This window comes from Aedes aegypti, chromosome 3 (genome assembly GCF_002204515.2).
Source record: "Aedes aegypti strain LVP_AGWG chromosome 3, AaegL5.0 Primary Assembly, whole genome shotgun sequence".
NCBI lineage: Eukaryota > Metazoa > Arthropoda > Insecta > Diptera > Culicidae > Aedes > Aedes aegypti.
Genome location: NC_035109.1, coordinates 346,331,425 through 346,349,177, shown reverse-complemented (window position 1 = coordinate 346,349,177; position 17,753 = coordinate 346,331,425). Strand labels below are relative to the sequence as shown.

Below are 17,753 nucleotides of genomic sequence, written 5' to 3'. Positions count from 1 at the left end.
GGTTTGTGTTCATTGAGCCGAGTCCAACCAACTCCGAGTCGCTCGAAACAGGTTGGAAGCTAGAGTCCGAGCTAGTTCAACCAGCTCGCAGTAACTCGTGTTTTTGACGTTTAAAAACGTAAACATTGAGAAAAAAAGCAAAATTTCGAAGCGATACGGATTGTTAAGTGCGCGAATTTATTTTTCACGTGGAATTCCGGTAAATTAGTAAAAAGAGTAAAAAGAGCGTTCATTGAGAAAGCAGCTAGGAGTTACTCGAAGTAGCTTTGACAGTTATTTGTTGACAAAAAATACGAGCTAGTACAACCAACCCCGAGCAAGTTCGATCAAAGTCATTGAACACAGCTAATTTCTCTCCTAAATTTTATCAGCAATTTTAGTAGCTCTTCCATTATTTTAAGCTTGCAACGTATATTTTAGCTGAAAAAATGTAAGTAATTCTTTAAGAATACTATGTGCACAATAATTTATATGGTCTTTATTCCAAATTCATTACAGGGCAGACTATTGGAAGTCCAATGACCGCAAATATTGCGATTTTTGTCAATGTTGGATTGCGGATAACAAACCGGTGAGTACTTCTTTCAATCATTTACTTGTTATCACCAGGACTCTAAAATCATTTCCCATTTCTGCAGAGTATTCAATTCCACGAGAGCGGTCGTCGCCACAAGCAGAATGTTCAGAAACGGATCACGGATATCAGTCGGAACAGCTACAAGGCCCAGAAGGAGCAAAACAAAGTGGATGCCGAAATGCGAAAGATGAATGATGCCGCTATGAAGGCATACATGCAGGACATAAGCGCTGGGGCAGATATCAGTTCCCGGGCTTTGGCCGAACAGCAAAAAGCCGAAGCTGCTGCGGCGGCCGCTGCCGTGGCAGATGCTGACCCCGCTGCGGGGCCTAGTGTTGGCCCGAGAGCGCCAAAAAAGAAAATAGGCCGTGAAGCGGATCCGTTTTATATTCCGGGTGATTTCAGCGACGAAGAGGGCCCTCCGCCAAGTAAAGCAACTGCTGCTGCCATTGCGGAAGCGGCCAAAAAGAAACGCCTGGAAGAGATCAGTCAAATGGGCCACGGATCGCTTTGGGTTGAGGCGTTGACCGAAGAAGGATACACTTACTATTGGCACGTCAAAACCAACGAATCCGTTTGGGAACCCCCGAAGGAGGGTTTCATGAAGAAGGAAGAATATGAGAAGATCTCGATGGTAGTTCTACAGAAGCAAGAGGAAGCAATCAAGAAGGAAGTGAAGTACGAGGTGGAGAACGCCCAGGAAATTGCGGCCAAATTGAAGCGGGAACAGATGGCAAAAATGTACGAACATAATCGACGGGTGAAGAAAGAAATTGAAACGATTGCAGATCCCAAAAGACAAAAACGGGAAGAGGAAGCAGCTCTCGAGGCGACCGCAGGACCTTACGGAAGGTGGCAAACGGTTGAGCACAGGTTAGTTTCTTAGCTTTAATTGCGCCTCCTTTGTGCCGTCAGACGCAATATTCTTGAATGAACGAAAGACCGTCATGAAAATCTCGGATTTATACTAATAATGCCGCGAAAGCAGGGCTGGTAGCAGTCTCTAGACTTAGTCACTACTATCGACCTGGTCACTAAAAAGTCACTATTCGCTTTTTCTCGAAAATTATCACTAAAGCCACTAATTTTGGAAACGATAGGGTCGACGTATCGATAGTCGCACAGCTAAGAGCAAATATTCGTATAAAAAAAAAAAGATTGTGGCATTATCTCTACGTCATCTGAAAGCTTTTTATCTTGGTTTTGTGGGAAATATATGAATACTACGAAAAATCATATCTCGCATAACTTATGATCGCGCCTTAAAAGCTACTGGTTTTCGACTGTAGCTCGTTGTTTTTGAACAAATGAAATGACCAAGATAAAAACTCTCAAAAACTGATCTTCTTCTCATAGCATTTTTAAATAACGTGTAAATCCATGCGTTTCCTCAGAAACAACAACCAGCAAAGTTGGCTACCAATGGCTTTTAGGGGTCATGCACAAATCACGTCACGAGGGGTCAAGCCAAGCGTGACAAGCCTTACAAAATTTTCGAAGGACTCATACAAAAAACGTGACAAAGGAAGAGAAGGGGGTCAAAAAGTCGAAATTTAGTGTGACATAATTTGTGTACCATCCCTGAGGGCGAGATCATAAGTTATGGGCTGGCAGCAAGTGAGCTTTTAGTGGCTTGGTCACTTTTTTCAATCTGGTCGTGGTCACTAAAAAGTCACTATTTCCATCAAAAAGTCACTAAAGTCACTTTTTCAGAAAAAATGTCACTTTTTTGCGTGATGTGATGATAATGATATTCAAGGCACAAAAAGAAAGAAATAGATATTAGTTATAGACAACTATAGTGTGATATTGAAATCAAGGTGTCAAGTTCTTGACTCAATATATAGGGACTCCTGGTTAACTTTATGGGAGAATTCAGGGGAATAATCCGTAGACATTTCCAACGGCAACTTGTAAAAATTCTCTGGAAATAGTTCTGGAGAAGATTCAGGTCAAACTTAGAAAGTAACTTTGGCATGAATTTTCTTTCCGAAATATTTTAATACATTTTGGCAAGAACCAGAACCAATATCTGACAGACCTGTTGAATAAATTACTAGTGAACTTTCTGCAGTAATCTACGACTATAGAAGGAATCCTAAACTTGCCTATTCCTCCGGAAGATAAGCCAGTAACAGTTAGGAATAGCAACCAAAAAAATTCAAAGAGTTTGTCAGAAACTCGTCCAAGACTTCAAAAGCAAGTACTAGTTTTGCTAGAAATAATTTCAGAAATTTCATTGGAAATTCCAACTTCAAATTTTCATCCAATTTGGAGAAGATTAGGAGGTGCCTCAAGTCGAATTTGTGATTTTTGACTATTTTTCACATTCAAAAAATTCTAACAAAAATTTGGAAAAATGAAAATCAGAATGAATACCACTAGTTGAACGTATTATTAGTACTTTACAACTTTTGAGAACATTGTATGCCGATTAGAGAAGGTTTTGACCTCATAAAATTGATTTCTGTTCATTTAAGTACCTGTAAAATATACATTTCTCTACAGTTTTTGTTCTACGAGATTCTAAACCTCATGCCTAATCATAAAAGTTCAATCGTAGTATCATTCCTTTGTCATTTCTGAACATTATTGTAGCACATCATTTTTGTATGCGAATTACAGATAAATTGTAAAAAATCGTCGGAAATACGACATTCATCATTCTCCTGCATTTAGAGCTTCTGCCAAATAAAGCAAATGCTGACATGTTACAAAATTGAACATAGTAGCTTTGCTTTTTCAATGATGGATGATGATTGAAGAAAACATCTAGCAAATGTCATCAACGCAGTCGTTTTTCAAACAACATTCTCATTTGATGCCAAGCAATTACATATGTGATATAGCCCCGAAGTCAAGCTTCTCGACTACCGATTTCATTTTTCCAAATTCTTGTTAGAATTTTTTGAATGTGAAAAATAGCCAAAAAACACAAATTCGACTTGAGGCACCTCCTAATCTTCTCCAAATTGGATGAAAATTTGTCTGGTAGTTTGTTTAGTATTGCAACTAGGACTTGGGGGTGACTGGTTGAATCCCAGAAATTTTTATTTTTGTGAAACTGTCTACTATACATTTTTTCTACATTGACACTGTTTTCTTACACGTCACAGCCAGGATCAGAAGATCCAAGTTTCAAGTACAAGGGAAAATCGTTTTTTTCTTTTTCTTCACACCAATCAAGCTAACGTTTGTAACTATTTGACCTAATTTGGAACATTTTCATAGAGATTTTTTTTTACATGTTACTCACACGGAATGAAATCTTTTGTTCCTTAATACAACACCGTTATACCTACCGTCAAACACACAAGGCTACGGTGCCGCTATCTATGCTTTCCATAGCGGCCGTTTTGGTTATTTTAATGATCCATTGAACCAATATTTCTATACATTTTCTCGACGACAAACTCGCGTAGCACATACATAATGTTCATGGATGACGAAGGATCCAACCAATCACATATTTAATCGACCGCACGAATCTTCTCTTGCTGTAAGGATCTCCATGTACTTTACTTCACCACTTAACACTATTCTACACTTCAATTTTCTTATTTCATCATCATTTTTGAATGATTTTCAAAAGGCCACATCTGAAGATGATGAGAAAAAACAAGCCACAACTAGAAGGCCTCAACACATTTTAGAGTAAACAAAGGCGTCAACTCACAGGCCTCATCAGCGTCGGCCGGCGTCTATGGGCACAAATCAAAAGGGCTCTACAGCTTTTGGTGAAATAAAAGCCTGATTTCCTTTGACTCGTTTTTTTTAGCAGATTTTTTTGCTTAAATGATAGTAATGAATACTCATAGCTATAAATCAGTTTATCCATCGACTTTCAGGACGATAAAATAACATACAATGCTTAAATTCATAATTTAAATTTGATTTATTGTTTGACAAAACACGATTGCATTTTTCTCTTTGTTTACTTTTTGGAGATGAGGCCTTTTGAATTGTTAGTCTTGAATTTCTCTGTTCGATTACTGTATGTAGTAATACTACTCTTCTGAAATATCAGTCTCCTTCGTCAGTTCGTGGATTCCTCCGTTTTTAGTATGATGGCTGGTTCTTTGTTGTATTTATCTGTCTATTACTTGATGTCTACCTTTTCGTTTTTGTTACTTACCATTGAAACAAGGCAAGATTTCCGCCAAATTACATGATATACATTATTATAATGCCCTACTTTTATTTGTTTCTATTTGTCTGGATTTTTGTTTCGATTGCTTAGTCGCGCCTATTACCAAGCTGTTGGTAAAAATTTGCGATAATGAAGCTGTAAAAAGCTATGATGAACAAATATTATGAATGTGGTTTTATTATAGATCTAAAGTATGAAATATAACAAAAGAAAAGTGCGTTATATTCTACTAGGTGAATTATTAGTCATAAGGGTGGTTTTAAAAAAATCGTTTTTGCTCCACACCGCTCATTCGATTCTAGGTTAAATTCTGAGTGTCCTCCCAAAATTTGGGCTCATTATGATGATAACTGAGACAGCACAAGCCCATTAAAGTTTATGTGGGAAATATTATGGGAAAAGTAAGCAATTCATCCAATCGGTCGTAGTGTTTTCTCATGTGCTCTCGGGGATTAGCGTTACGTTGATACTGCGAGATATATACAGCTACAACTTTGCCGAAGACCATTTTCAAATCGGACACCTCAGTAATTAGTTATTGATTTTTGTATGAATTCTAAAAATTTGGCTATGATAATTGCTCTGCAGGCACCACTGGATATATGTGCAGTAAAACATAGCAGCCTAGATGTATGTGTGTTATTTTTTGGGCCAGATGCAGCAATGTTGCCTGCTCAGAAAACAAATTTGCAATTGGATAGAAAACTATAAATCAATAACTGATTACTGAGATGTCCGATTTGAAAACAGTCTTTAGCAATGATGTAGCTGATGAATGTATCTAACAGTATCAGCGTAACTCTAACTCTCATGAGCACATATGCAAAAACTAGGACCGATTGAATGAATTGCACGGTTTTCCAATAATAATTTTCATATAAACTATAATAGGCTTGTGCAGTTTCATTCAAATGAGCTCAAATTTTGGGAGGATACTCAGAATTTGATCTAAAATTGAATGAGCGGTGTGGAGCAAACACGATTTTTTTAACTACTCTATTAGTCATTCTCCTAAAACGTTATGCTTAGTCAATTTGTATTATACACCTAATTTGAAGCATGACTACGGTTCCTGTAGCCCCAATGCCTGGTACCAGGATAACCGTTGGATAACATTCGTAAGATTGATGCGTCTATGTCAGATGGTTGAACGAAAATATCCTGATGTGATACCACTGCGACTGGACATGTCTTTGGTTCCCATATAAATGCTAATGGGATAAGCCCACCCATCGCGTCAAGATTACAAGTCCTAGGGGAGAGTAAATAATGAGGCGAACATTATTGGTATGAAATTGTTTTGAGTAAGTTCTAGTGATCCCAAACTTTTGCTCAATACACTATACAGAGGGGTGTGATCTACATCTTATCATAAGTGTACCAGAAGTTGATTAAACTAGCAAATGTAGTAGTGAAGTGCTTAATATGCTATGAAAATGTTCTTCTGATAGATTGGACCAAGTATTATCAATGAGTAAAACGTATTCCAAGTATTCGTTAAAAATATCCTTGACTTGCAAATCCAGAAAAGAAACGTAGCTCTAATTCATTAGAGCACTTGGGCAAAAGCTATAGCTGATTGAATGAATTGTATGCTTTTCCCATAGTAATTCCCATATAAATTTTAATGAGCTTGTGCAGTCTCAGTTTTCATGCGACTGCGCTCAAATTTTGAGAAGACACTCAGAGTTTGATCCAAAATCGAATGAGCGGTTTGGAGCAAAAACGACTTTCTTAACCACTCTACTATCATATTCATAAACTTGCCAGGAAATCCATTGTTTTTAATTATTGTTTCTCATCAAGAAAATTTTCCGACATATATTTCCAAATGAGGATAATCGATAATTGTGATCGATGATGATCAACTGGTTAGTAATTTATACAGGGTGTCTACTACCTGGAAAAACCTGGAAAACCTGGAATTATCAGGGAATTTTATTCAACCTGGAAAAAACCTGGAATTATCAGGGAATTTCGATCACAATCAGGGAAATTATTTTGAGGCAGTAATTCATGGTAGAATATCTTCACGACAAAGGATTTTTGCGTCAAAACCCAGAGCAACCATAATTATAATTTGCATAAAAATTCTCTTCAATCGAAAAAAATTCGGCTGCGCCGCTATCGAAACACTATTTCAGCTGTTCAGTGAGGATCCTTTCGAGTAAGAAAATTTTGGAAATATCAAATTGACGTTTTCAATATCTTTATATTTAATCAGTCAAGGATTAACATATCTAAGGTCGGTAGCAGAGAATTAGTCTTTATTTTTAGACTAAAAGGTCCCTTATTTTGATGAAAGGTCTCTGAATTCTCTATTTTAACCAAAATGGTCTCCAAAAGTCTCTTTTTCCCTTGCATTGCTTGCAGATAATTATGCAAAATTTCTTATCATATTTCTTAAAAACATCTCCAGATATTTTTTCACTAACTTTTCAACCGCATTCTCTAGTCTTTACTCTAAGAGATATTCCAAAGATTTCCACAGATTTTTTTTTCAATAAAATCCGCATAGGTTGATTCCAGAGTTATTGGCCAAGAAAGCCAACAAGAATTTCTAAGCCATTTCAACTACGATTATTCCAAAGAATTGCTTCAAAATTTATTCGAATTATTCGATTGAATCTACTTAAAACATTTAAAATAATACCTTCAATTCAACCTGTGTTTCATTATTGAGTTTTTTAGAATTTTTCTAGGAATTTATTCAGTATTTCATTCAAGGATTACTTGAGTTCTTCCGATTATTTTTCAATGAATTACTCAAAAAATTCCCATGGAATATTCAAAAGTTCATTTATAGTTCCATACGAGTTAACACTACAACTCTTTTTCAAGAAATCCTCAGATCATTCCTGCACATTGTTTTGGGATTTCGTTCTATGTTTTCCAGGAGTTCCTTCACAAAATCTTGTGGGATATTAACCAGAGATTCAATTGATTTTTTTTTTCAATTATCTTAGCGATAATCTAGAAAATCTAGAGGTCGAGTCTAGTACACGACACTGAAGACGGCCTTACAGTTGAGGTCGAAATACGCGTATCTGTCAAAGGATACAAGCTCTAGTGGAATTAAATGGTTTAGTACTAAATTCGGTTTTTTCATCTACTTATAGGTATTCTACTGAACAGCTCGAAGATTTATTATAGAAAATCTTGTTAAATTTCTTCAGAGCAACTTATTCTAGAAATCCTTATTCATCAAGGGTGATTTTTTATCAACGAATTCTTAGCTTTCTGGAAAATGTCATTCACATTTTCTTGGAGAAATACATGAAATTTTCTTTAAATTGAAAATTTCCTTGAGAAATCTTTTAGAATTACTGAATGACTTTCCAAAGACATCTTAGGAGCAATCTCTGGAGTATCCTGAAGGTATCCTTAGATAAATTTATAGTTAAAGTCTTAAAGAAATTCTGATGAACAATTTTGTACAAAATCCTGGGTAATCCTTGGACACATCTAGAGTTGTTTCTGGTTGAATATTTCAACATGTTTTAAACTGGAGTGTTGGAGGATGTTCTAGAAAAACCGATGGAAAAATAACCGGATAAAACCCTGGAGGACTAAGGGATTTCCTGGAAAAAGAGGAAAAATAATATTTGAAGGTGTTCCTGTTGCATTCCCTGAGGTATTGTTTGTGGTAAATTTTTGAAAAACCTCTTGTTTTATTTTGAGATATCCAAAACTTTTTTTTGACAAATTCCTTATGGAAATTCTTGAAGTGGTTTCATCGGAAATAATCACTCAATGAACTTCCGAAGAAAAAACAAATTCTCTCAAATAAAGTTAGTTATTTATCCATTCATCAAACCTGGAGAAATTATTTGTCGTTATGTCACGAGAAATTTCCAAAACAAGTTTTAGAAATATTCTCTAAGAAATGTCTGGTCGTATCAAACTTTTTTCTCCTGGTTATTGTTAGGACTCGTTTTATGTTTTGATTACCGTTTGGTTGGTAGTTTTTTTTTCAGGAAGGAGTTTTTTGAATTTCCTAGCTTAAGACATTCAGTCGCTACCAAAACTGCTCCATGCACAATTTTTAAAATTATTGAAAAATATTTGATTTCAGAAAAAGCTCTGGAGATAACATGGGAAAGAGAGGGTTAATTTAGAACACTTTAACATTTTCGAATGAAATGTAACAATTCATTTTCTTAATTGCCACTTTTAAATGTTATACAGGTCAGGCGCGATTAACCGGGGGCTTGATGATCTATGTTTCTGTTACACTGCGGAACACGGTTTAGTCTCTAGCACTAAAATACCGCCATTTGCTCAATTAAGGGCTACTGAATCCATTGCCGTTTTAAGAAACATCACAGCACGTTTAGGTTTTGATATAGTTAATGTTAAAAATACTAAATTTGCCTATTTCAGCCAACTTGTAAGGTAATTTATTTGCCTAATTTGCCTTAAAACTCATACTTCATGTGTATAACAATACTTATCAACAAAGTTCATAATGTTTTTGACTCTCAAAATTTATTTTTTGATAATTTAGAAAAGTGTTGTATTTTGCCATATAAAAGAAACGAAGAGTTATGTATGGAGACTGTTAATATATTGAAAAAATCGATTTATTCGAAATTGAATCGTGCGATTTCAACCACATTATATGTAAAATGAAAGTGAAAGGCCTATTTTGCATGCTTGATTATATCACGAACAATTTTGATAAATTATATTTTAAATTCCATGTAAACATCAATTAAACCCGTGTTTTAAACAACATTGCGACCTGTAGCTAAAAATCCAGACGTGCTGGAACATTTCTGAGAACGGCATTAGATTCAGCAACCCCAAATCTACTAGAGACACATAACTTGATCCTAGAAACACACAAAAATGTCATTTTTGTTGCGCTGTGTTATCCGGGGTTCCAAAAGTCTTACGGATTATTTGTGTTAATTTAGATGGGAATATATTTGAGCAGATGACTTTTGTAAAAACCATTAACACGATTCAATTAATTTGAGATATTTTTAAGAATTTGCAAATCAGAACTGTATGCTTAGTTGCGAAAACACGCAGAGAAAATAATTGTTATGTCAAATATATTCTGTATCATTACAACAATATATCTGTATTATTTGCCGGCTTATAATAGCCTTTCATTGTTTTAATAACTACTCTTAATTTGATTCAAAAATATATGGGTTCGACTCGGTTCAACAAAATTAATTTTTGATCTTAATATTTTTTCTTTTGAAAAAACCATATTTTTACATTCGAATAAAACGTTTTATTGTCAAAACAAAATGACACTGTTTTTTTGATCTAGTAATGTTTTTATTTGAAACAACAACACTATTTGTTGCTCCCTTTCCCATTCAATCTATTTTTTTTTCTTTTTTTGAAATGAACAACAATTTATTTATTTTTTCATAATTGTAATGTAAATTAAAAAGAATGATAGTAAATACCTGCGCCATATCCCGACGCTGAATTGGAGCATGAATTTTGTACGTTCCGCGACAAAACGACGGCTCGATACCATCTGCTCGATTTCCTTCCGACTAATGATCGACTACAATAATAGAAAATATTTGAATGGAATGAAAAGTCTAGAAAGCAAGATCAACTTACCAAAAACAGCTTCTATTATGGTCTCGAATATTTCAAAACTGTTTTAAAAAATCGACAATCTGCACTTCCCAAACGAAAGTTTTCTCCGCGTCATACTTTTTTTTTCACCGGTTGCAATAAGAAACAAAATGGCGGGTCGATACGCATAATAATTAGAATCAATAATGTATAAAATTCATACAAATAAAACTTTTATTTGAAATAACGTTTTAATTGTCGTTTCAAAAAATGACCAATAAAAATTGTTCTTAGTTAATTCAACAATATTTGTGTTTTGTTTTGACAAAAATAATTGCCGCCTTAACGCATTTTTCAATTTACAACAAATTGTAAAAGTTGATAGTACGCAACAAAATTTATTATTGTTTTAAATAGCTGTTAATTCTCTGCGTGTAGTTTTTATTTTAACATATTGTTATGAATCCAAATAAAGTTTTACTTTTGCGTCAATGAAGCTGTTCTTGATATCCAAATGGCCCATGGAAATGAATAGTGCATAATCTTTTATTGCACGAGAACGCAGTACGAAAAAAAAACAGAAGCACACTGTTGTGCTTTCCGTTCAGTTCACGACGAACTTTCTTACAAACGCAATAAAAGACTCCATCATTGGCAAATAAAATTCATTTGCTTTAGCATGCGTTTAAAAAATTCTTAGTAGTGTATAAATTGCTATTAAATCAAAAACACTTAACAATTTGTCATTATTTTGTTTTAGCCATATAAAATTAGAATACTTCTTGAATCTGGAATTATTTTGTAAAACCTGGAAAAACCTGGAAATATCAGGGAATTTCATTTTGGTAAACCAGTAGACACCCTGTTATAATTCAAATGTTCAATTATCTTGCGTTAATTACTGGCTTTTAAATCAATTGTGTAAAACTACGCCCATTGATAAACTTTTTGATTCGCTTCCTGCTTTTCAATTTTTATATAAATTCCTAATTTTTCATTTTCATTCACCTGTTATTCTTGAAATAGTAAAAATAAGATTTATAAAGTTCAAAAGATCCAGAAAATTCACCACTTTGATTTCACTGCAGCATAACCGGATACCAATAATTAAACTATTAGTTGGATCGCATTTGCACTGGTTTTGTGTTCTGCAACTTGATACTTCCTTAACTTGATAGTCCCTTCAATATCGAGTTATGAAGAGTTGACTGTGTATTCATTATTGTGGTTGATTTTACCCATCCACTGGAACTTCCGATAATACTGAACAATTCGTGCGCGAAGTTAGGTTTGTTCGTAAATAAAATTATTTGAAAATGGAATACTATTTAAAAAGTGAAAAGGCGGTGCAAAATGAGCCACTTAGATTTAAGCCAAACAATTGGTGTTTTGAACATAAAAATAAATTGCTTAGGTATACAGTCGAATTTCGTTCGTTGCACTGTCTTTAAGTGGGCTTCGTTTTAATTGGGCTCCCGTTAATTGGGCTATGACCCACCTAAAACGAAGGCGAACGTCATTTTCTTACATAAGACGCAATTTATCAATGTTGGTAGCTCTGTTTTTCTTTTGTTCTATGTTATTTGACAGCTTGAAACTCAGCCCGATTAGTGAAAGTCTTTCACTAAGTGGGCTACAGGTTTAGTGCAACGAGCGAAAGTTGACTGTACTTGATTATTTTTTTACTGCATAGTCATTGGATTGATGCAAATTTTGAAGTTTTTACTCCCCTGTGCTTAAATGGTGTCAATTATAATGAAAAATAAGAGCAACACTGCTTTTTTGCTGTAGAGCATAGTGGCCTGGATTACTGGGATCTATTCTTCCCACCAGGAGCACCACTGTTGCCTGCCGAACATGCTGCAGGCAAACCCACTTTATGATGATGAATAACAATTTATCCTGACCTCTAATCGAAATGTGGTCTTCGGCAATGTTGTAGCTAGGAAGATTTGACAGGAGAAGAGTTTGTTCACTTTTCCATAAAATATTATGACGAAGAGATAGAGGGCTGAACTCAAAAGGTTGGCATTTCCCATAGTAGTCTCCATATAAACTTCAAATGGAATGTGCACAGTCAAACTTCTTCCGAATCATTTCAAACTTTGGGAGGATACTCTTGGTGCACCATTACCAGCGGAATACTTTCCTATAAAATATGTTGAACCAAGTGGTCTGTTTACTATGTGTTTCATATCATAAGTTAGCTAGAATTAATAATTTCAAGCAGAACCAAAATAAAATTTCCTTTCCAATATTGTATTGTTTATCATTCGTTATTCTCTTGTTTTGAATAAAATAAATACGATTGAATTAGGTGACTCATAATGTCCCATATGCAGGGTGACCAGCGCACCGGGAAATCGGGAAAACCGGGAAAAATCCGGGAATTTAAAATCACCGGGAGAAAACCTGGAAATATACGGGAATTTCAATGACCACCGGGAAAATTGCACATATCAGATATTATTCCAACCAACACAATCCCTATAAAATTATTTAGTGAGTTTTTACTATAGCTTAAACATTCGAATCTCAAGCTTGTCAATAAAGTCAAGAGATAGTATATGGGAACAGAATCTTGCTACAAATATTGTCAATTTGAACTGATTTGATCAATATTCTGAAAAAAGTATAAACGACGACTTTCTCTAATTAATTAGATAAAAAGATAAATCCTTTCAATGTTGAAAAATCTTGCGCATAATGTTTTTTTTTCATAACGTTTCTTAAAGTATTTCATGTTACAAATTACAATATTTGGATGCCATCAACTGCATTTCTCTAAGCAAGCTTGCAAATCGTGATGCTCTTATTAATTACATTTTCAACTTTCTATGAATCTTAGCTAAAAATCCCTCCATTTAATACTTCTATTTTTTTATTGCTTAAGGTATGTTTTTGGCATTCTTATGATAATATTATTTCAAAAAATTTTCGAAATCAATTTATGGGAAAGTTTACCTAACTTTTTAAAAACATTTTTGTTGCAGGCTTACTATTTTCTTCTGATGTTATAGAATTGCTATTGCCTTTTGATCGGGAAATGTATGACAATTGATAAAATTGCTTTAAAGTCTACCAAGACTGTGTCCGTTCACAATTAAAACTATGATTCATTCTAAGATTGGCGTTAAATATCGTTCAAGTTCAGACTGGAATTTAGCAGAAAAGGTTGGGCCCACAAAATTATAGAGCTCCGCAAAAAAAAATCCATAGAACGCTAATAGAAATGCTTTGCTGCCAAAAACTCGTACCTACTTGAAGTCGTTTGAAATGGTAAAAAGTAGCGTATAATTGAACCGGGAATATTTTTGAAATACCGGGAAAAAACCTGGAGAAAACCGGGAATTTGATATTGACTTTTCACTGGCCACCCTGCATATGGTTAGTTAACACGCAAAAAACATGGTTTTCTAAAAGGCTCCTAAATAAATTTCAAGTTTCTGCTAACATTTATTATTGACATGTGGTATTCGCTTCCATTTTTTTATTTTGCTGCCGAAAATATTAAAATTTTCAAGTGTTTTTAGAGTTTTTTTCCGAAACGGAAGCAAATTGAAAAAAGACAGAAAAAAAAATCAGAAAAACTTCTCATCTTCCCAATTGCCAATAGTTTGCTGCATCGCGGGATATGACTGTCAGATCCGTTTCCATCGATCCGCGCACAGCCAATGGCCAACTCGTCCGGTAACTCACAGAATAAGTGCGATTTACACAGAGTTTTTACTAATTCGATAATCGAATAATAATAACCGAAATTTTGACACCGTGGAAGTTCATCTTGTATTCAAAACATTTATTTTAGCCGGTATACAGTCGTTTCTTAACGTTTCCTTCCATATCTAGTAAAATAAAATAGGTAATGCATTTATATCTCCCAATTGTAAAATAATTCAATAATTTTCTGCTCAAACAAAATTTAAAATGTATAGTTAGAAGCAGAATATACAATACGTATTAATGAGAACCCATTGATTGTTAGAAAAATGTTAATTTGCTCCGCAGCGTATTTAAGCCAACTGAAAAACATCTTTTGTGTTTAGTCATTTTATTCAATTAAATTTTAATTTTTTTGACCCTGCAATGTTTGTGGATGATAGAAAACATGTTGTATAAACGGTTGTCGGCCATTTTAAATAAATATATAAAATAAAATAAAAAAATAATAGTCACATTCTGCAAAAATAGGTCTATCCTTGGGGTGCTCATCCTGCCGCGCCCTACCGTTTTTATGGAGTTAAAATTCAAAAAATCCAAGTTAGGTTCTTGAACGAAACTCATGAAGGATTTCCATAAGCAGGTTGCTAAGCAATCAATCATGAACGAAGACTGGATGGAAAAAGCCCTAAAACTAGATATACCATATAAGGTGGTTGAATCAGACCGCCAAATGTGGGAATCGGGTGGGCCTAGTATTTCACCAGGATCGATTATGTTCTACACCGATGGTTCTAAAATAAGTGATAATACAGGGGCTGGAATAACAGGCCCAGGAGTTAATGTTTCAATACCAATGGGACGATGGACAACTGTTTTCCTTGCAGAAATATACGCCATCTTAGAGTGTGACATATAGAAGTCTTAGAAGAAAGTATAGACATGCAAGGATTTGCGTATTTTCAGACAGCCAGCCGGCTCTGAACGCATTAAAATCCTATACATGCCAATCAAAACTGGTTTGGGAGTGCATACAAGTATTGAAGCAACTGGCTATGAAAAACCAGGTCTCCCTGTACTGAGTACCAGGCCATTGTGGAATCGAAAAAAAATGAGAAAGCTGATTTTCTGGCTAGACGAGGATCTAACACTCAGTTTTTAGGACCAGAACCCTTTTGTAGTGTTTCAAAATGTGTAATACAAATGGAAATAAAAAAAATGGGAGCGTAATATGATACAGTCGAACTGGATTGGTACAAATAAATCAAGTCAGTCTAAACTGTTTATAACTCCAAATAAACAAATTACAGAAAAACTTCTAAACTTAAATAAAAAATCTTTCTGTATAGTTATTGGACTACTTACAGGACATTGTCCAGCTAGATATCATTTAAAGAAGATAGGTCGAAGTCCAACTGATATCTGTCGGTTTTGCGACTGTGAGATAGAGACCTCTCAACACTTGCTTTGTGACTGCTCAGCATTATTTGAGCAAAGAAGACAGTATTTCAACAAGGGCATACTGAGTCCTGTTGAAATTTGGCAAGGAAATCCCAATAAGGTAGTTGAATTCATTTTAAGAATCATACCAGATTGGGGTACGTCGCACTATCAGTCAACGGCAATTACTCATAATAGTAACTTGTCGTCCTGAAAATATGCAAAAAATAAACAGGGGTATACCCAGGCTTGATAATTCTCCTCAACATCATCAGAGTTCGGTGACATACTCTAGAGCAGCGTGCTGCCAGTGCCTCTTTGCGAGGGAGCCAAAAAATGCTAAGCAGCGAGGCAACGAAAAATGAGCGAGGAAGATGCAGCACAAAAAAAAACCGAGTTAAATTCCATCAAAAAAGGGTGCTCTCACAACTCCCCGAGGACTGTCTGTTCGGGCGGCAGACTCGAGAGTTCGTTTGAAGTGTGAGTGATGGTGAGCATCGCAACGAGAGAGAGAGAGAGTGTCTGAAAAAATCCTCGCATTTTTCTGCACTCTCACTCGAATCGCTTGAGGATCTGTGTTGAAAATTTTGAGTTTATTTTTTTCTCCTCAGAAAAACGGCAAAATCGCCTCCTCTTTGCATCGCAGAGGAGTTTCTATCAAGCCTGGGTATACCACAATAGATCAACTCAATGGTCGCAGTGGTTCAAATCCTAACAAAAAAAAAAGCAATCAATAAATCTTTTGAGTTATATCTGAAGAAATCTTTACCAAAACATCTGAATTAGTTTCTGATGTAATATATCTTTAGAAAATGCATACAGCAATACTTTTTGTAATGTCACGAATAATACAGTCAACTCTTCCTTACTCGATATTGAAGGGACCATCGAGTTAGAGAGGTATCGAGTTACACAACATTATACCAGTGTAACTGCGATCTAAGGGACCATCGAGGTAGCCATGAATACCAACTTTTACTATGGTTCTCTAACTCGATATCGAGATACGGAATATCGAGTAAGGGAGAGTTAACTGTACATAATTACAATTAAACAAATATCCATAGAGTCTGACCGGATTTTCTGAAAAATCTCATATAAGCCCTTATGTGCTGGTTCCTAAATGATCTATATTTGGATCCTGTTTGGTCTCGTTTTTCAAACATGAAGACTCTACAGTCCCTGTTTTAAGACACGTAGTCGCTGCCAGCCCTGTAATGTAAATTTCTTAGCTTAAATTGCGCCTAATTCAATCCATCACTTTTTCAGGGAAGAGCAACCAGTTGACTTGGAACTTCCGGCAGTTCCAGAGCCATTGTACGTTCCGAGTGTGGTACCGGATGTTCCGGAGCGCAAGTTCAAGGAGAAAACTGTCAGCCACATTCCGGGCGATGAGAAGAGCGCCCTCAACGACACGTTCTTCAAGAAGCGGAAAGTGAACCGCAATGCCAGGCAGCGACTGGATGTGGATTGATGTGCTGAATGTAGTGAATAAAATGACGATAATGTAAGTACACATGCTCTTCATGAGTTTATTATATCACAGGGGTCCCTACGTGAACCGTGAAGTATTAAGCTTTTTTAATGGATCTCTTCCGTTCTCAACAAAGTTTCCACTGAGAAAACTCTGGTTTTGATAACATTTTAGCATATCCCCAACTAAAAACATGTTATTATTATTATGTATTGAAAACTAAAGCTTCATAAAATTACTGATAGATATCTTGAGATATCCTTGAGTAATAGGTTGGGCCTGGGAGGGAGAAACCGATACGAAATTTATGTACGTCAAAGTGAGCCGAGATTCTGCTGTCACGAACTGTCACTGTGAGCCCAGATCTTAAACAATGGACAAACATGATAAAAGCGCGTAATTGATCAAAACATATTTTAGCATTTTATCACATGTGACATAAAATCGATTGAAAAGCTATTCATGCTTATTCAAAAGTAATGTCACGATAGCACCTTTTATTCTGATTGAATATAAAGTAAACTTTGGCCCTTTTTCCATGTTTGTCCAGAAAGATCGAAGGTACACAACAAACGAAAACTAGTGATTTTCATCAAGTCTGCCTTGATTGTCGTTGGCAAGTTGGGGTTTTCTTGCAGTTTGAAATACCTTTGTGTCATATTTCGTGTGTCGTATCGGTGCCTCCCTCCCAGGGTTGGGCTAGGCGTTGTGCTTGACAAATTTCTTGAAAAATCCTTTGATGAGGTTTTGCTGAAGTTTTTCAGGTTGCCTTATACCAAGAAAAATATGGAATTTGTGAATAGGTTTTTTGTAGTAGGCTAGAATGTCTCTGCTCTGGTTGCCAGTTTCTCGCAACAAGCTCATTGATACCTTTTCAGACATGGGAAGTTTTCTTTCAATTC

General features: G+C 35.4%; 1 protein-coding gene across 1 annotated transcript; it reads left to right on the top strand.

Moving 5' to 3' along the window:
- Positions 1 to 233: 233 nt before the first annotated feature.
- LOC5566045 (WW domain-binding protein 4) lies at positions 234 to 16,893 on the top strand. The gene is made up of 4 exons (XM_001650370.2): positions 234 to 430; positions 499 to 571; positions 639 to 1,450; positions 16,647 to 16,893. Coding segments are annotated over exons 1-4 (1,092 nt in total). The 5' UTR covers positions 234 to 428; the 3' UTR covers positions 16,852 to 16,893.
- The last annotated feature ends 860 nt before the right edge of the window (positions 16,894 to 17,753 follow it).